Source organism: Hypomesus nipponensis, chromosome 2, assembly GCF_054491055.1.
Source record: "Hypomesus nipponensis isolate SF chromosome 2, ASM5449105v1, whole genome shotgun sequence".
NCBI classification, from domain to species: Eukaryota; Metazoa; Chordata; class Actinopteri; order Osmeriformes; family Osmeridae; genus Hypomesus; species Hypomesus nipponensis.
In genome coordinates this window covers 19,024,732-19,045,582 of record NC_140362.1, presented here as the reverse complement: position 1 = coordinate 19,045,582, position 20,851 = coordinate 19,024,732, and the positions used below count along the sequence as shown (strand labels likewise).

Here is a 20,851-nt window from a genome sequence, read left to right as displayed (position 1 = left end):
TAGAAGATATGTAATTACTTATTGTTAGGGCAGGGGAGTTCATCGGAAAAGTTACTTTGCGCGACAAAAAGTAAATTCTTCTCACTAAATCCACAATTTTCTTTAATAGTTACACATTTCTGGTCTTATTTATGACTCTCCATGACTCAGTAAAAAAATATAAATAAATAATATGCTCAATGGAGGGCATTGGTTATATCGTCTTATTCTCTCTCTATTTTATTTCTCTGTCTATATCTACCTCACTCCACCTTTCTCCACACACAGTCCCTCTTCTCTGGCCATATCCATAATTCATAGTTTATAGAATTCAAGTGCTGGATGGGAAACCTGTCTGAGAAGGGCAAATATACCTTCAGAATAAATAGCAGAAAAGGTAAAGAATACATTTCAGTGGGTTTATTTATTACCCAGTATGAACATTTACCAAAAAGTGGGTGACCATAAATTTTTGGGGGGAATGTTTCAGAAATAAACTTGTTGCATCATTGGGCAAAATCATTTACAACATTGACTGTATTTAGTAACGGTGCAAAGTCCGAAAGTTAAAAGAAACTGTACTTCTCAAGTCCTAAAAGTGCTCCACTTGATACAATTTATAACTCAAAAAACGTATTCATAATCTATGGATGTTTAAGGAAAAATATGAGTTACTCATATTCAGTATGAGTCAGGTGGCTAAGCAGCAAGGCACTTCACCCTACTTGCCTCGGGGGAATGTCCCTGTACTTACTGTAAGTCGCTCTGGATAAGAGTGTCTACTAAATGTACTCTGTTGCTACAGTGTGGTAAGAATCTGTAGAGTTCTACAGCTTATTGATCTTGCCTCCTTTTACCTTGTTTGTCATGGAGTGTGTCAAGACTGTTTTAGGTGTCACTGGACAGGAGACAACCACTGGAAAAAAAGAGACTTTGTTGGATTCCGACCATTACGAGAGAGATACTGATTGGTCAGTTCTGTATTGTGGGGGTGTGGTTCATGTTTTACAGCTTTAGGATGTGCATGAGCTCAGTGTCTGTAGAGTCGTATCAGTGTCTGTAGAGTTAGCGTTTATGTTTGTATTTTACCTCAAGATGTGTGAATGTGCCTGTGCGAGAGAGTGTGCCTATGTGTGTGTGCACATGCCTGCTGTCCAGCACATGCCCGCCACATATATGTGTGAGTAAATCTCCCAACCAATGAGACCTTGGACAGCAGAGTAATTGATTTAGAGAATCTTCAAATCAATTCTCGGACAGCTGGGGCCAAGGAGATTAGGAGTGAAGCACACGCAGCCTGAAGTGCAGTTGGACAGACCCCAGAGCAAACAGTAATCTCAGGATTATAGACCTGGGGGAGATGTACCTGCTTTCTCTCATTTCGTTACTTCTTTCTCTCTCAGAGGTGACAGTCTATATCCACTAGCCACTTTCCCTTGGCACTGCACACACTCCACTCTCACCTCTGCAGAGACTCTCAACAAGAAAGGGGAAAACGTACATGTTCCGTGACATTACTTCATTAAGGTAGTAACCAATTATAACCAAAATAACCAATTTTTCAGGTTGACGTGAAATCTACCGTTGAAGAAGTGTGTTTTGAGAGAATCCCAGTCAAAGGCAAACAGTTGTTTTCTTGCTGTGTAACCAAAAACTGAAGCACTTAACCTAATGAGAAGTAAGGAAACACGTTCAAAGGTCGTTTGTATAATTGTTTCGGTCTGACCAAGCGTTGGAATAATGATGCAGACATTTGTCCCATGGCTGGAATATATATTGTACCTTTTCGATAGATTCAATTAAATCACCAGAGTAAATCTGTCAGCATAATGGCAGACACAGATGGTCTCAGAGGAAAGACCAGTGAAAGAGTGAAAGTCTATCTAAAAGTAGTTCAAGAGTTTTTTTTTTTTTTCAAAAGCTCTAAAACAATTATTACGGCCTACAGCTGACATAAATGCACTATTATAAATACACACATGGTTGTGTGTGTGTGTGTGTGTGTTGTGTTGTGTTAATGTGTGTTTAGGTGTAGACAGACAGTCTTCTCCCAGTACCTGCACTCTGCTGTACTTACAAGTTAATTGTTACAGAGTGGATATCAACGAACAATGGCACAGGTGTGGAGAGGGCATTAGGGTAGGGCACATATTCAAATAAATCCAATCATTCATATCCGGCATCTTCAAATGAAAATGGAATGCCAGTCTTGGTTTTCATTAGTGTTTAATACTTAATGAACGAAAGCCATTAAAATGAGAAAACTGTAGATTTAGGAACCAAAATGTCATCTCTCATCATCTGCAAAAAGGAATTAAACACTCTTGACAATGGCTTGTTGTGGAGCGTGGCCCTGTTAATTTCCATTACAACAGAAATAAAGATGTAACAAATTTGCCCTGAACCTAAACCGCACAAACCAAAAGTTAGCAATTAAAACACACTACCTGATGAGCATCTCTTCGGGTACCAATGAGTCATGCAGTTTCATCAGTGTGGCTGCTTGTCAAACTATCAGCATGCCCTTCTCAGCTCAGCTCCTTCTTTAGCTAGGAGGCAGCTCTTACAGACGTCACTTTGCTGCTTCTCTTTCAGTTCACATCAAGAACTCTTCGACATCAATGAAACGATGGACTGGGGAAAAAACGAAGTAATACTCCTTCGCATATAAAGCTGCCGGCTTACTGTAGTGTTGCACTCTACAAATACACTTTCATACAAACCAGTCAGACCATATCTTTACCCTTCATTATCGGCATACATGGCTAGGAATGCAACAGGGGGGGGGGGCGGGGGGGGGCACAATGAGGTGTGAAAACATCAAGGGAACCATTCTTTCGGCAGCTCAAGTCTTTAGCCTATAAGAGGTGGGGGAAGGGTGCCTCCCAGCATACACACTCTGAACCCAGGATACCAAAACAGTGTTTGAGAGTGATATGGAGCTGAAGGAGGATGCCATGGCTATGGACGATTAAAGATAAAGTGTTTGTGCGTGTGTGCTTGTGGTGGTTTCACTGACAATCATAACACCCCATAATTGACGGGATTTTAACTCAATATTTCACATGCCCTGGGCTGGATCCCTTATATGTATTCCCGTCTAGACTAAACATAAAGTAGAGAGCATAAGAAAAGATTGCTGAAGGGCTCTGAGCGAAGGCCTCAGGTCCCATTATGTGACAACACTGTACTTCTTCGAGACTCACAGTAAAGTATCGTGGCTCAGAACTCTCATAAAATGCGACGGCGTGTGCTCTTCACCGCCTCCGAGCGTCAAAGAGAGTGCGGCTCTCCTTCACCTCCTCTGCGTAGCTCGGTCCAGACGGGGAGAGAGGCGAGACTCGAGGCATGTCTCAGTCAGAGACTGGGGTCCTTCCAGACTGCGCAGTGTGGAGACTACAGAGATAAAAACCCGGCGCTCTGATGGCTCCTGACTGTGTCATCACGTTGAGGAGAACGACGGCGCTCTGAAGACAAACCCGCTCTGATTGGCACCGGAGCAGTTGGCAGCTGCTCTGTGATTCAGAAGCAATCCCTGAGCAGTGCTTTATAACCTCCTCATAACCCTCCTCTGTGCCTGCCGAGAGAGCCAAGTTCGGGCACAGAACACTAAGTGCAATAGATGAGGTTCCACCTCTGATTGCCTTTAACTACAGGAGAGAAGTCATTCATTTACGTGTACTTTGGTGTCATATATATGTCATCAATAACACTAAATGTGCATCTGTGTCTCATTATAGATCCAATTGGAAAGGATTGGTCTAGTTCATTTAGCTGTTCTCTAATGAGTAGTCTATGATGAGACGTTTGTACTGACGAGTTCAGTTCTGGTATGTGTCTTAAAATATCTCGGACCAAGACAGTGCAGATGCACTCAGGTGGCGTATGACTCTGGGGTACCGGCTAACGACTTATTGTCTAACATGCCGGGCAAAATGAAAATACTTTGCTGTTTTGCTCCTGCCATTACATCATATGTAAAACCATGGACAAGCCACCATCCTGGTGCACCACAATCTCCTCTGACGCATCCGTGGAAGAAGGGGACAATGTACATTTAAGAGTCTTTTTATAAGAAATGTTTGGACATCACTTACCAAGTAGGAAACAGCTTTGGTTCCTACTTGCCCCCAGTCCTCGCTGATGAACAAGGTATTTAGGACCTAACACTACCTCTTACCCACACCGATAAACCCTCAAATACTCGAGGACAACATTTGTGTAATCTAAGAAAAACTGCCCCTGAGATGGCATTAAGAAGATCGACTGCCTAAAGCCTTACCTCTTAATGTTAGCCGGCTGTGTGATCCAAAAGCAGCAGCATGGTCTTGCCCATACACTGTGCAGTAGTTCACACAGGGTACAGCACAGCTACTGTTTCCACAGCAGCCAAAAAACGCATGCATGACGCTGTAGCATACATTTTTTTCAAAACATTCTCGACAGGGTGGGCAAGGTTATGGAGGCTGGTGTGTGTGTGTACTGTACTGGCACACTGATGTGGGCTCAAGGAGACGTGTTCTCATCCTCCTACAACAACCATGTGGGGGGAGGAGAGGGGGTTTATGGAAGGAAGTGGATGTAGAGCAGGCAGAGATGGGGGAGGGTGGGGAGATATGTGCAGCCAACCAAAAGATGCGGGGATCAGATCACAGAGGGAGAAGGAAAAGCCTCTCAGAGCATCTTCCCAGCTCCCAACTGGATGCCTATACTGTGGCAGTGGTGTGTAATTTATGCTTGTCAGAACGTGTCGCATATATACAGCATGTAACCTGGAGCGACACGTTAGCCAGCCATTGGGCAGTGAGGGGGACTGCAGTCTAACGCTGACGTCCTCATGTTTAATAAAGATCAAAAGAATCCCAAAACAAACAGATTTTGCATGCGGTTTCAGTCAAAGTTCATATAATTTTTACAAGGAACGATAGGTTACAGATATGTTTTATTATTGCCAACAACCGCAGAACAGAAATCAATAAACGTCAAACTTAAAATAAAGATGCTATTTCTCCCTGCTCACCATTATCTCTTGGAAAGTTTGTTATTTCACAGGGTCTCACAAGATCGGGATGGGTTTTGTGCCGAGATGCATAGAGATGGTGCAGCCAGTGTTCAAGAAAATCACAGATTGTATTACATTACTATTATTATTATATTACAGATACTGTCATGTACTGGGCCTCTCTGTCCTCATCTTCAGTCATTTTTACATTTACATTTTAGTCATTTAGCAGACGCTCTTATCCAGAGCGACTTTCAGTAAGTACAGGGACATTCCCCCGAGGCAAGTAGGGTGAAGTGCCTTACCCAAGGACACTACGTAATTTGGCACAGCCGGGAATCGAACTGGCAACCTTCAGATTACTAGGCCGATTCCCTAACCGGTCAGCCACCTGACTCCCTATATTGACGCGTGATTACATAAATGCAGTGTCAATGTCGCAGCCATTGTGGCTGTTAATGTGTATGGTGGATTCTCTCACTGACCTATGGCTTCCCTTATGGGAAGTCCTTAAGCAGTGCGATTGCCTGGTCTAATCATAAGCCGCTTCCACTCAGCATCCTACAGGTTTGAGGATCGGTTTTGGAGGGCAGGCTCCGCAACATGCAGACAAGCATATGCTGGCTGGCAACAATGTTACCCAGCAGGATTCCAGGAGGATTGCACTGGGAGAAAAAAAAGTAAGAAGTGGCACAAGTTCAAAGGCTGAGGAAGAGAATCCTCAGCACCTTCTTTTTCATCCATTTAACATGTCGTCAGAACTTGGAGGATGAACCCTCGTAGAAAAGGACATGCGGTACAATTCTAGAGCAAAAGGAAACACGCATTTTCACACATTTACTGTTCAATCTCTCTAGAGAGAATATTACAGTGATTAGGGCAGGTGTCCCAAATGTTGAACAATATGATTTGATACCAGGGACAATTCTGCCTAATGTCTAATATTTGGCTGATCCAAAATACAATGGACATTAAGTATAGTATGTTTCACATACTCTTGACATGAAATGTGCTCATTAGCCTACCTTTTCGTATCTAATACAACACCAGGGAAGAGAAAGAGAGAGAGACGAGAGAGTGAGAGAAAAAGATAAGTAGGGATTTAAGATTCTGATAAGTTATCCATACATATATAAAATTGGTTTGGTTGTCCACTCACATAACAGATAACAGCCCCCTTAACACGTTACTAACAGCAGAAACGCAAAAGCACATTAGAGGTACCTACCATATACAACACGCATACATCAGAGGTCACATGATCCGTCACACAATACAGGCGCATCTAAAAGATTACATTTGGTATCTATGGAAACCTATGAAGTTCGGCTGACCTTAAACTTAACATGATGTGCTTGATAAAATTTGTATGATGAAAACAACAAGGGTCTCCGTTTTTCCACTCACAGGAACATTGGGATTAGAAAAGTGTCCCGTTAGTACAGTACATCCTGTTTTTCTAAGCTTATTAGGGGCATTTTAGGTCTCAATGTTCCAGCTATATTTTCAGACCCTGAATTTCAAATCCTGCTAATGTCTGGGTGCTGTCTCATACATCACACCAAATTATTACATAAAGAGTTTACATTCTCCTTTCTCCCTCTGTATACTAAACTAAACTGTAATGTTTTTGTTCTTCTTTTCTGTAAACTGCAATTACACGTATACAATGATCTGAAAGACGTTTTTAAGAATCTAATAAGATACTGGGATTTGGAATATTTGAGCAGAATTAATAAATTCCACACTTGGACATTCCAAGACCTTGTTTCTTTCCTGTTTTCTTGATTTCAGTTTTATACAAGAGCACGGACGATGCATTGTGAGATGTATCGCTTTGATTACTCAACCAACACCATCTGCCACTCATTCCCCTTTGTGCTCTATGCACAGTTTTAGTTTATGACATTGCAATCGATTGTTCAATTACATCGGCAATTGGACCATGGCACTGTCACCAATGATGTGTTGCATTGAGAAACTTTCAGGATATGCAACATTTAGTCAACCAGATTTTTGTATAGTTGCATTTTTTTCTCCATTTCATCCTTCTGCGGATAATTTGTAAGTTCACTGGGCAGAATATGTTTCTAAAGCCTGAGATGATTGCACTCCAAAGTGCTGTTGTTACCTTATGATTGCTCTCCGAAGAGTTGTTGATGTCCTTAAGATGAGGAGCAGTTTTGGACAATGTTGCTGTCCGTGGTGCTGACATTTTGTGACGAAAGTGGTTTGAAGAGCAAGATGATAGAAGATAGTAGAAGACACTAGACAGTCAAGAATAAATGTTCTTAGTACTTTGGACTATCTGAAAACTGTTTTCTGACATCAAAAGAGCAGTACCTGAATTCACGTAAAACTATTATTATTAGCTGTCAGCTACATGCTAGAAATCATAAGAAACCTGCCCCTCACAAACGTACTCCTTTGTACTTAACACAGAGGACAAATATTGTCCTTCACTAACTAATATATTTTGTAATATTAGCCCTGATGACTTATCTGTGACAACAGAACACTGCCCGTGCTCTGTCTGTCAAAATTGTGCACGCATCGTTCTGTTTCTGTCAACATATGGACTCAGATGGCTGAGCAGTTAGGAAATCGGGCCACTAATCAGAAGATTGCCGGTTTGATTCCCAGCCGTGTCAAAAATGGCGTTGTGTCCATGGGCAAGGCACTTCACCCTACTTGCCTCGGGGGAATGTCCCTGTACTTACTGTAAGCTAAATGACTAAATGATTTAATACAACAATGTATCCTGTCCAAGACTATTGTTTGTCACTCGTTAGTTCACGATTAGCTTGGTTGTCTTGGTAGGTCGTCTTTGAAAGCAAAGATTAAAAATTCCATGGACTCGACAGAATTATTGTCTCTCTAATCCTTATAATTCAAGTATATTGTTTAGTCATTAAACGCCCACTGGCTGGTAAATACAAATCCCTTCACCTTTCACTTTGGAGTCCAGGGATAATTGCCGTACTTCTTTCTCTGAAGAATCCCTAGAGGAAAACAAGCGAGTGCTCAGGAAAGCAGCCCTGTTGAGCTTGACACGGTAATGTGCGGTTAGCTGCGCGAAGACCTTGTACAGGTCTGCCATCCCTGACAGAGCAGGCACAATAGCTAATTAGACCTTTGCCACCCTAAGGTGGTGAAACACTTCAATGCCTTGCTTCCTGCCAAAAGCTTGAGCTCCCACTAGGTCTGATGTCTGGAGGGGTTCAGTGCATGGAACTCTGACTCCTATTGATCAAATTGTAAGATGTTCCCAATGCTGAAGTCAAGACTCTCATTCCCTGTCCGGGTGACGGGAGAAGTGGTGTACGTTTGTCAACGTCAACTATTAAAAACAGTAGAGTTGCTCGATAAACTGGAGAGGACTTCAAATGGCAAAAATGTGATGAAAATGGGAGTAGTTCTGTAACAGTCATTCAACCATTTGGAAAGATGTTGAACCCTAGAATTATTATTTTCATGCCTTGTAAGATTTCGTCAGACGGATTCACTCCAAATATGATGGCATCAACTTTCAACTTGAATCTGACTTCACATGATCTTCTGAAACACAGAATAGCCTACTGCTTGCTGGTTATTTACAAAACCACAGATTACCTGAAGCAATGTTGAAGGTCAAGAAAATGTTAAACTAAATACAAATCACATAAATCCTGTTCCAAAGCATTAATTTATGATTTTTTGGCCTCAAGTTCTAATCAAGGGTGTCTGTTTGATATGACAATCAAACCAATGTTTCAGCTTTTACATTTGCATCGGCGGCTATTTGAATATACAATGGACTTGATAATCACCTTGAAATTGCTTGCTGGCCCGCGATTGGGAGAAATCAAACGTCAAAGCGTAAGCTTGGTGAAGTGTGACAAACGTCTCGGTGCCAGCATTCATATCCCTCCTTTAATGTGTTTAGCCTCCTGTAGAGATAGGATCACAAACGACGATCAAACCAGATAGAACCTAAGTGAGACTGACTCCTGTAACTCAATATATGCAAATGTCACTAAGCAAGGTTCACTTGTAGTGATTATCCATGTACAAGATCTGTGATTAAGCCAGTGTAACGCTGTGTGGTGCATTGATTAAAACGAGTTTCAGACTGACCCTTTTTCTCTTGCTTTTTTTTTTTTTTTCATTTCATAGATCTCAGACAGTGATAACTTTAATGGATGTGGTAGTCGGTCATTTTCCACCGGGTTGAAAAACACAGAAGGATTGGTCAGGCTTCACAAACTGTGGGTGTTGAATACAGAAATTAGAGCACAGCTCTCCATGTTTTGTGTGTAGATGAGTGGTAACTACCACTAGGTTTAGTTAAACTCATTGATATGTGCATGGCCAGGATGTAATTTTATGTTGACCATAGCACACTGGAATGAGTTGAATTTTCCTCAAACAGTACGTGTACTGGTAAAACTAATTCTTCAGTATAAATACCTTCAAAGAGTTCTGTTTACAGAAAGCTCTGAGTAAAGGCCGAATTAGGACTTTAGTTGGTTTGAAAACAAATTTCATCCCAGGTATGTGTTTTGATTTAGGACTTTCAGGGTGGAATTGATTCCTAAGATGAGACTGTAATGATTGCTTACTGTAAATAATTTTACAGTGGATACTGGAAAAAATGATTATAGTCATTCATAATGTTATAATGGTTTATAACTTTAGCAGTTGTTGTTACTGATGAAGACATTTTCCGAACCCAGTATGAAGTTGGCAATATCAAGCTCCTTTATAGCACTATTTGCCAAGCCTGTGGACTAATTATGAAGCAGTATCTTCTCAACATATGTTGAAAATGCAGACCTCCTTCTACAACTCATAATCTATCTGCATGCTCATTATTACATTACACTAATCCCTTTCAGAATCTACAAATGTTGCTGCCACCATGTGCCCCAAGGTTTCAAAGAGCCCACTTTTTTTATTATATAAAAAATGTGAAATAATAAAACAGTACGAAACACAAGCACAATCATGCAAGAAACCAGTACGAGCATTAATGCAGAAGACAGTGCACTTTGTAATATAATTAAAAGTCGTCCAAGGCAAGGCAATGCTGCAGGGTGCAATTACTCATAACTGCCAATGTGATAACACAAAAGTCAAGGGATTGCTGTATTGTATAAATTCAAAAATGTTTTAGCATTAGCAAGGCCCATTGCATGTGTGTGTGAGTATGGAGGTGGGGCTGTTTCCAACGGCGACACACATGTACATTAATATCTGGCTGAACATGCACTGCATACACGCAACTGCTACAGCAAGAGTTGCAGGGTTGTCATCCTGAATGACGTTTGACATTCAACACCATGCATCACAGCACACCCACAGCACTGCACAACCCCAGCACTGCACAGCCACAGCACTGCACAACCACAGCACTGCACAACCCCAGCACTGCACAACCCCAGCACTGCACAGCCCCAGCACTGCACAACCCCAGCACTGCACAACCCCAGCACTGCACAACCCCAGCACTGCACAACCCCAGCACTGCACAACCCCAGCACTGCACAACCCCAGCACTGCACAACCACAGCACTGCACAACCCCAGCACTGCACAACAACAGCAGTGCATAGACAGTCTCAACTCGCTTGCAGTTCTCATTGTCATCCAAAATGGCAACGGTTGACTTCTAGAATATAACACACTTCAGTATTGCACATTCACAAAAGAGTAATGAGTTGTTATGAAGTTTAACTGGGTTGCTCTGAATAGAATACAAATTTGAGAGAAACGACTGGATATTTGGTTAAAAAGCTGCATCACATTTCTAAACAGTGACCATAACTGCAAACTCTCTCAACATCTGTTATATGTGTGATGCCTCTTGGTTGAATATTAATGGTCCATTGATTTGGTAGCCTCAAACAAAAACAAAATGGAATCCCATACTGAACCATTTATAAGGTACTTTTGAGCTCACTAAGCCTGTCTGGGATGAATGTTGCATATAATTAATTTTTCATTGTTTGTGTTAGACAGGGTCATTCAGGTTAATTGAGTCTTACTTTACAATCCTGGCTGGGGGCCATGCGTCATGTCTTTACTGTATATCCATTTTAATTAATATAGAAGGAGTCAGCAGCAAGTCTTGCCAAGCCTAATGATGGGCAAACAAAGTGTAAACAACAACAAAGGCTGGCCCGCTCAACTGCCTGAGTAATGTTAGCCGACATAGTCGCTAATCGGACAGTGGCTGTCACCACGGCTTGCTCTCGCTCACAGATGTATACTCAAGTGAAATGAGTGGAGAATGAAGATAACCTCAGAAACAAAGTCTTTGGAGGGAGAGGTTCTGCCAGTGTGTGTTTTATGTCGTGATATAGGTGGCTCCGCTGGTTTCTCTCTGTGGATTTTGAGGAACCTCTCAGAGATAGTAAACACATTTCATATTTGTTTTACTGATGCCTTTTATGTTTAGAGACTGATGAAAAAAGTTATTATCTAAATGTTTTTGTGAACTGGTTTTAAAGTTATTTTGAGTGTGCACGCTCAGTCAATAGACAAAAAACCCAGCATCACTTAAAATCCACTTCCTGAGAAATTAAACGATCATGAGAGGTTGGGATGAGTTGATGAGGGAGTGTGGTTTAATTTAGAGCAAAAGGCTATGAGGAGGTCCTATTAAGTATGCAAATATGTGTCACGTCCCCATATCCATCAGGACAGGTCAAATGTCCAGGCCTTAATGTTCTATTACTTCTAATCACAGTCTGATGACAACCTGAGTGTAAGTCTGTGACCTTTGACCCCTCTGGTCACACTTCTTTCTGCTCAGCTGTTGCCACCGTTTTACTGGGGTCACGTATAATTGTAGAGAGAGAAAATAAGGGGAAGATCTGTTTGGAGAAAATGAGTAGCTTCTTGATCAGTATCCCAGAGGTCAGTTACGGGAGCAGTTAATAATCATTTTGTTGTGTCTGTTTGCACTTGTTGACCACAGGACCCTGTTGAGAGCGTTCGTCTCTTGGACTATGGCCTTTTGGAGAGGAAGGATTGGTTGCTATTGGATGCACTCCTCAACAGAGAGAGAAAGACAGAGAGAGAGACAGACAGAGAGAGGAGAGAGAGAGTTGTGTCCTTCAGGCACTTCACTATACTTGCCTCGGGGAGAATGTCCCTGTACTAACTGTAAGTCGCTCTGGATAAAGAGCTTCTGCTAAATGACTCAATGTAAATGTAAACAGCCTTGTGTCCTCCTGCCAGTGCAGCTGAACTCTAATAACAGACATCAGGAGTATCAGCTGTGCTAAGGAAGACATAGACATGTGCCATTTTCAAGATTGATGCAAAATCACTGTGGCAATACATACTCTTTAGCATCGACACATCAGTACACCGTAAAAAATCACAAGAGCCTCTACCAATCCGAGCATGAATCCAAGCATCTATCAAGACTCGATGGTGATAAAGATAATAATTCAGAGTAAGGAAAGGCATGGGTCCATCCTGTATCTCTTTCACATCTATGACGTTTGGATTGTATCCCCCTTGCAGTCCTGTCCCATCTTCCAGACTGTGTGGATGACTGATCAGGCTAGCGATTGTCTCCCCTCACTCCCACACACCACCCGACACACATTCGGATGAGGACATACATCTTGAGCGGGCTCCAACTCCCAGCTATGGCGGTCCACGAGCCACGGTAAACGGTGTGATCGGTGCCAGAATTGTGCCAATTCCTCATATCCTCAGCTGCTCATGGCACGTTGCTTTGAAAAGTACCGTGTGAGGCCTCGGCTGACATTCAATCTGTCAACAGACAAAAGAAAGCTGAAATATGACTCTGCTACTGGGGAAGTTAGTAAATCGACATTTAATTATCTGTGTCTACCCATTAAAGCTGCAAGGGCATTATGGGCCACTGTGATAGAGTCGCTGAGAGATCCTGGCATTGACAACCTTAGTAGGGTGGATTTGGGTATTCTGAGACATTGGGTAATGTGGGACACCTAAGCTCCATTTTTTTTCCCCCTGCTGTTACAATGTCTAGTCCACAGATCTTTTACTCTAGGTTTAGCATGGATGTTCTGTGACTGAAATCACAAAATGTGATTGGTGTGGTGTCGCAGAAAGGGTCAGGGCACTAGTCAATCGGGAAGCTCCCATAAAAAAATGCATGCAAAAGATTTCCCAGATTACTCTAATTCACCCTTCAGTAACAGAAGGACAAATCACACTGACATATGACACTGACATTTGTCCATGACCATTGAAGATGGTTGAAAAGGGCACAGTTTAAGGTCATCAACACAGGTTAGACAAAACAAATACAGTGCATTGCTATAACAACAGAAATAAAACTATAGACATAAAATGGTCAACTTTATCTTTGAAATTTTCTAACTTCCATTTGTGCTACAAAACAAATAGTGTATTGTTTGAAAAGTCCATTTTGAGGCCTTTGATAAAAACCAATCATGAGCTTGTGTAACAAATGTCACTTGACAAGACGTCTGGAAGCTCTTGTCCTGAAAGACGTTGTTTCCATCAAAGACAAGCGAGAAACACGTAACCCAAAGCAAATATTTCTGGCAGGTTTATATTCACCTTTTGTTCTGTGGAGATGTTCGATCTCCAACATTATCTTCCAGTCGGTGGTAGAGTCTTTTATATTCTTCTTGAAGTGAGAATAAAAATCAATGAGGAAAATGTTGCACATGAATCATTTTTTGCTGTTCAATAGCAGCACGGCAATTTCTTCAAATAATTACGAACAATGAAACATCTTGGATTGCACATGCTCTCCTAGCCAATCACAGGCCTAGACGACTGAAGGCGACTGAAAGGCAACTTCTGAGCATTGATCGCTTCTTTCTCTTCTATTTGCGTCACTCGAAAAGTAAAACGAAACGTGTTGATCAATCCCGTCAACTAAGTGCAACACTTGTCGATGTTTTTAGTTTTCACAATGGAGACTTGTTGTTTTCTGAGCCATTAGCTATGATTGACTTGCCAGACAAGTCATTGATTGCCACGGTCTGCTAGTTAATAAACGCAACCGCAATCATTTCATGGAGTGGACATTTTGTAGTTGGTGCAGGCGTTTGAGGTCGTCATGTCTGAATGTATGACATGCTTAAAAGGAGTCAGATGGATTTACCTCTTCCTCTGTGAAGGAATATTTGGAGTCTCATTCAATATATTTCATTGCTACCATGTCCATGAGCTGGCAGAAACTATGACCATTTGTCTTCTTCACTCAATTTAACATAAATTCGGTAGATGTACTTTGAGGACTTATTGCTAATGTGATCATTGCAAAAACTGCAAATAAAATGTGAATGAATATAACTAATATATCTATCTAATATCTCGACAAACGATTCTGGGTTACTGTGACAGCCAGCATGATGGCATGCACATGACTTGGGCTCTGATCAGTGACATAGATCAGCTCCATACTGTAGATCAGTCAGGGTGATTGAAAGAGCAGTCACAAGTCCTTCTATAGAGGGCACCAACAGACCTGTCTTGTTTGCTAAAGCTGTGTACATTTTGTATTTGAAAGAACAGCAAGTCAATGAATCTTGATAATGAGAGGGCAGGGCCACATAACTCACATTGATAGTCCTTACATTGTGCCAAGGCCCGATAAATCTGCTCCCTGAGACATGAATATGCAGTGGCAGTTAGTTCAAGTCTTTCTCGCTCGCTTGCCCTCTGATATAAGCACTATGTTTCTCTCCCATTGAAAACAGGAAAACAAAGTCAATAGACCAAAGCTTTCTTTGAATAGTTGAGTCATCCTCACATTATTACAGAATTATACTTTTCTCCGATCTCTACAAACATTTCATTTTGTCAATCATAACAACTATGTTAATTCTGAACATTATTATGTAGTCACATGCGTAAACTTGTTTGTAGACTAAGCTCCTACTACATTCTCTTCTAACAGAAACACAAAATTGTCAACTTTTGTGATGTCTAAAGGGTTGCTGTTGACCAGTGCAATTTACACATCTCTGTATGTATAGCAGTGGCCTATTTTATGACTCTGGGACCAGCATCCACCTTTCTGATTGCTTCTTATACTGTGTGGCACAAGAAAGCCTTCTGCCAGTGTTTACCTAAATCTATACAGACTACTACAGTACATGAATACTCCTTTCTTCCATCCCTGTATTATCACACCTTCAGCACAGAAGAGGACAGGGGGTGACTTTTTTTTCAGTGCTTGGTGTGGCCACAGTATCAATGTGAATGCAATCATATTTCACAGCTTGCAAGCAGACAACTCTGCATAAACCATGAAAAACGGACAGACAGATAGGCACTGAGCAGTGATGGGAGCTTAATATACTCAGAGACACATACTGAGCCCCAGAATAAATACAGTAAGAGGTATGCTTTGTCAATGGCCCCAGCCAGAAGATATTGGTTTTTGTCCACCCATGTAAATAATACCACCAAGCCATAAATGTAGCATTAGTTTGGTGGTGGTCGGAGGGGTAGGTGCTGATTGGCAGCCACGCTTCCGTGCCACCACCGGTTTGACTGTGTCTGAATGAATGCTGGACTCTGTAAAGTGACTTTGAGTACCTTGAAAAGCGCTATATAAATACAATGTATTATTATAAATGTATTATTAAACTTTTGTCAGGCACTGTTGACAGACCTTTGTATTGATCTACGTGTTGCTCATCACTTCATCGTGACGTTTACTTTGAATAATGTTCAAATATAAACTGGAGGATGCTGTGAACATTCGTTTGGTATGTGTTCTGTCACGAGCCTGTTGTAACAGCCATTCATCACGGTTTCTATCATACTGTAAGCTAATCAGCAATAAAAATGTTTCAGTTTCAAATGTCGTTTTTTTACACTGGGACAAACAAGGAAAAAGGGACTTCGGAGTTGAGGAAAAGATTATACAAAATGTTGTTGGTAGTTACCCCCATGCGTAATGATTCAGGTGCCTCTAGTGGCAATGAAGAAGAAGGCTCTTGACGCTCAGCTAGAAATCTCAACCGTCAACTCATGCATCTGTGCGTCCAGCTAGGGGTCAATTGCTTGTTGATGGACATTGAAATGTAGCCATGCAAGACCTTCTTCCACGGACCTAGGTTTCAATTATGTATTGCAATTTTCGTAGTTGCGCAAAAGAGAGCCAAATGTCAAATTTGATACCCCTCCACTGTTTTTCAGAAATTCAAGTATTTTCTATGGCAGAACGACTTAATATCGTTCACATTTGAAAAGTATTCGGTTTCGATATATTGTTATATTCAAACATCCTAAATCTGGACGTTGATGTCTATGAATAATGAAGTGCTTATTTTGAAACGTATTTGCAAGCCCCTTCGGTTCCAAGCGCTCACAGAAACGTTCGAAGCGACCCACAGTACCGCAGGCGCAGTTCCCTTCCACATTGTTCGGGAATCCAGACCGGTTGTTGTGGTCCTTGAGCCAACAGACAGATAGCATCAACGGTAGGAGGGGATACAGAGACTCCTGCAGGCTAATTGCAACAGCCAGTGTTCGCAGGTGCAACACTGATCCTCCTGTGTGAGGAACTGGAGCTTTATCTTGAAGAACCGTTCTGAGACTTGAGGGTGAAAAAAAAAAACTGGGAGAATGTTGCACCTTGCACAATGAGCGCAAATTTGTCGCAATCGCAAAAATCCATTTGATGAGCAATTCTGAAGCGTCTTTGGAATCTTAAAAAGTGGATCCCACGACTTTACAATCATGCGAAATACTTGGTTGTCTCCACGGAGTTCGTTATTGGAATACTGGACAAAGGCTCTTCTAAGTCTTTTTTGGATTCAATACTCTTGCGGGATGCCCCATGTTATCCGAATAGGTAAGTCCTGGTAAATTTTATAGAAGTTCTAACATCAGTGACATTCTTAAAAGTTGCACCGTAATAATACAGGAATGGGTCGGCTGTGAGTGCGCAACAGCAGTTTTTGGACTAACGGTGGTAGCCTACGGACTCATCTTTCAGCAATCTTTTTTAAATTTGTGCTTACTATTTCAGAGGATAGCCTAGATTTGACCACGTTATACAATATAAAATGGTATGTAACATAGTACTTCTAGAAACATCAGGAATCTAATAACCTATTGCAGATCTGATAATACGATTTGTTCAGAAAAAGTATTGGGCGATAGCCTGGACATGACCCCTAAGGCGCACTTGTGTTGCATAGGCTACTACATTTAGGCTATGTCTGACATTCAAATCAAGTCAGCCGTTTTATGTGTAGCCTAAAAATGGAAAACGTGATTGTTTTATGTGATAAAAGGGTCTCTTTACGTATTAATTTGGGTAGGCTAAATGTAAAGTGTGCAGTTAGTATCTTAAAGTTTTCTTAATCAGATCCACCTATAATTGTGATGGATCTCTTTTCCCGCTACTTCGTTAACACAAGGTTACAAAGTAAAGCTCCGCACGTGATACTGTTGTTATCATTAGGTGGAAAATAAAGTGAGGATTTTCATTCGGAGACCGACGATGCGATGAAACGTGCCGCGTGGAGACCGAGCAGAATGAAAGATCAATACATTATTGTCTCGAGGCAAATCGTTTTTGACAAGTGGCCCTGTGCCGTGCAGGACAAATCCTCACAATGGTATTAACTGACATTAACATATCGTCACAAAGCTTCAGATAACTGATGCATGAGGCCCTGGAAAAATAGACTACTTCTACAACACTGCACTATTGCTTCTTTGCACTAAAGATTGAGTGAACTGTTGTAAGCTACTTGATTTAAACTAATGGTAATTTTAGAATACGTTGTTTGCTATTGACACGATGCTAACCATATTTCAGCTGTATGAATCACAATTAACCTTGGTGGACTCAGGTTTCAAAATAGTTAATTGTATAGCGCTCATATGTTTTATAAACATATAAATTATTGATTTAAATTATAGCAGACCAGTGAACAAAATCTGGCTTATTCAGGAATCGCCAATCCGTTATGCAGGCTTCCCATGTTTGGGGAATGGACTGCTGCATAGTGAAGAAGGAACAAGACTGACAGTTGTGAAGACTTGTGATCTCTTTGTAATTTTATAGATGAATAGTGCACCTTTGTTTTACTACAGTTCCACATTTAATGGTTTCATAAAATAGGATGTGACCTATTTTGGTTTTGAAATGCCACAGAGACAAATTTACCTTGAAATGTGCAACAGCAGCATTGTAGCATTTCATCCAATGTTCTTTTTTGTTTGTGGAGGGATAGAGCAGGTGCGGCTGGATTTCTGTACTCTTGAGTCAGTCTTATTTGACAACTGTCAAAAAGGGTCAGAAGGAGATACAGTACAAGTGGATGTTGCTGTTCCTTGATGTCATGAAGGAAATGTATAAGGACAACATCCCTTTTCTATGTCTTCTGTGGTTGCAGTGTACAAGAACGTGTGTTGTGTGTGCTCCATCCACTTTGCGATCCGTGAGCAGCCAAATACTGTTTCGCTATTGTTCCTTTCCCAATCATAACTTTCATGGCAAACGTGATACCTTGTTATAAAGTGTGAAAGTCTGTGAAAGTGTATGCGGATGTGTTGCTGCAAGTGGGTGTGTGTGTGGGTGCTGTGTGTGTGTGTTTCGGGGGGGGGGGGGGTACTGTGTGTGTGTGTGCGTGGCTGTCTTTACTCCACTAGAGGGCTCCGTTCAGGCTTGTGCACGACAGCCAACGAAACCTTTGCACCTGTTACCACGGTGATAACGCCACCATGTAACATAGCCATGCCGTAGTCATTGAAGTGAGTGGTATGGTTGGGGACCGTGGGGTTGGGGTTCTGCCTGTGTGTTGACTGCTCTTGGTTAGGTAGCTAAGCACCTCTCCCAAGTACACCATATGGGTAATGGTGGACAAACAAGTTGGGTTTGACGCCATTGATTTTAGTGCTTTTACAGTGCATCGCTCCACACTGAGGCCAGATGGTCGATCAGGCTCTCTCTGTGAGCCTGTAGATGTCGAAAAGAAAATACTATTTCTAGTCTCCTCTGTCCGTCTCTCTAACGGAACGGATCTCTCCTTTTCATTTTTTTTCCAGCTTTTCCTTTTCAAACACGCCTAACTTTCTCATCTCGTCTTGGCGAGACATTAGTGGATAATGTGATGGCGCAGTGTGATAGGTGCAATTTTTGGGTGGAATACTGTGATTGGTTGGGATTTTGCCTGTCTTCATTGAAGGTCCTGTAGGCACTAGTACACATGATCAAGTTATCTCCTTAATGAATGCAAGCCAGACCAGTAACATGCCAACTAGCATAATGTGATAGTTAATGTTGCATGGCTGCATCCAAAGACATAAGGTAAAGTAGCTGACAAAACACGAAGCCTTACTTTGATCGCGTCTCATGGCACATTTTAAAGAACCGTCGGTTGGTCTGTATGAATGAAAAGAGTGCATATGTGAAATGCCAATGTGGATTTTAACTCCAGCAGGGAGAATTTGCCTCTGACATGAAAATGATTATTGCATCAGTATCACATACAATTTCTGCCTGCAAATTCCATATTACCTTGAATTCCAGAAAATAAACCAAATCTCTTTCATCTACGTTAGAAGCAAGGATTGATTAAACAAATTTATGGTCTCCTGTCTTCTTTATTTTTGAACTGGGTTATTCAGTGCCAGGCAGGGATTTATTGAATAATCAATTACTTTATCTGCCTAATACTTAAAGTACTTCATCATTGCCAGTTAATCAATCTCCTTCATGATATTGTGTCACTTTCATTTTCTTAGCTCTATTTTTCCTCCTTGAAAGAGGTGCTTAAGGCGTTCTCATTTAGATAGTCACTCAGAATGCTCTGGGACTTGACTTCATTTACCTTGAACTGAAATAGTATTTTTTTTTGTTAGCTGTTCTTTCGTAAAGGTGAAATATAAGACCATTTCACCCAGAAACATAACACATAGACTTATGGTGAGAGAAAATGTATTATTTAGGATAAGCCAATCCTTTATTTGAAGTCGACAGTCAGGCTTCATTTTGAACGTCTATGTCTTCTTGCATTGGTGTCTATACGACCACTTGGAAGCCTCACTTCGGTACCAGCAGCCGCGCTCTTCATCCTTCAAACATGGCCGAGCCACTTCAGACAGCTTTCTTTATCTACACCAGAAAATGTTGGTCATGTGATTAGCCCCAACAGCAGACTGGGGGGAGAGAGAGAGAGAGCACACCAACTCTCTGCTTTCAAACTCGCTGAGATACTCCTCACTGTGGTTCATGTAAACTTGTCCTCTGAAATGACACTGGAGATATTTCAAGAGGCTGCGCAAAAGCTCATAACAGCACTTGGTATTCTATTTATAAACGTTGGGGCCGAGACTAACATGCAAGAGAATTTTACCACAGAAGACAGGCAGCAGAAGAAAGACAGAGAAGAAGAAAGATGACAACTCGAGGTGCAACATCAAAAGCTGCATCAAAATTAAGATGGCCATCGGTTGCTGAGTGGAAATGAATATTTCATTTTCATGTTAATGTAATCTGTCCCCAGACAGAAGTGAGAGCGAGGAGGAACTGGACTGTTGGTGGAGAGTGAGGGGCCAGGGAGTTGTCGCGGGGCGTATGAACAAAGGCTTTGAGAGGTCACAGAAGAATTGGATCCAGAGAGAAGTTCCTTTGATGTATGATTCAGTGGTCTCTATCTGCGAGTCAGTGGGCCAAAGGAAAGATTGAAGGAGATGCAACACAACAGTTGTTTTACCTATGCCGACACACTACTCAGCTGCTTAGACAAATACAGAAGGAAATCACAGTAGCTGTATTCAATTCGGTAGAAATGCATCACACCCTTTTTATGCCTACCTGTCTCTCTGGTTGTCATACGCTGTGCACTTGCACACATGCATTCACACACACACACACACACAC

At 41.6% G+C, this 20,851-nt stretch overlaps 1 protein-coding gene across 1 annotated transcript in view; it reads left to right on the top strand.

Moving 5' to 3' along the window:
* Nucleotides 1-16,692: 16,692 nt before the first annotated feature.
* The window catches only part of grik3 (glutamate ionotropic receptor kainate type subunit 3), a 61,430-nt gene continuing 57,271 nt past the window's right edge, over nt 16,693-20,851 (top strand). The window contains exon 1 of the mRNA XM_084710265.1: nt 16,693-16,807. Coding sequence (XP_084566391.1) covers nt 16,693-16,807 — 115 coding nt within the window. The remainder of the gene's footprint in view (nt 16,808-20,851) is intronic.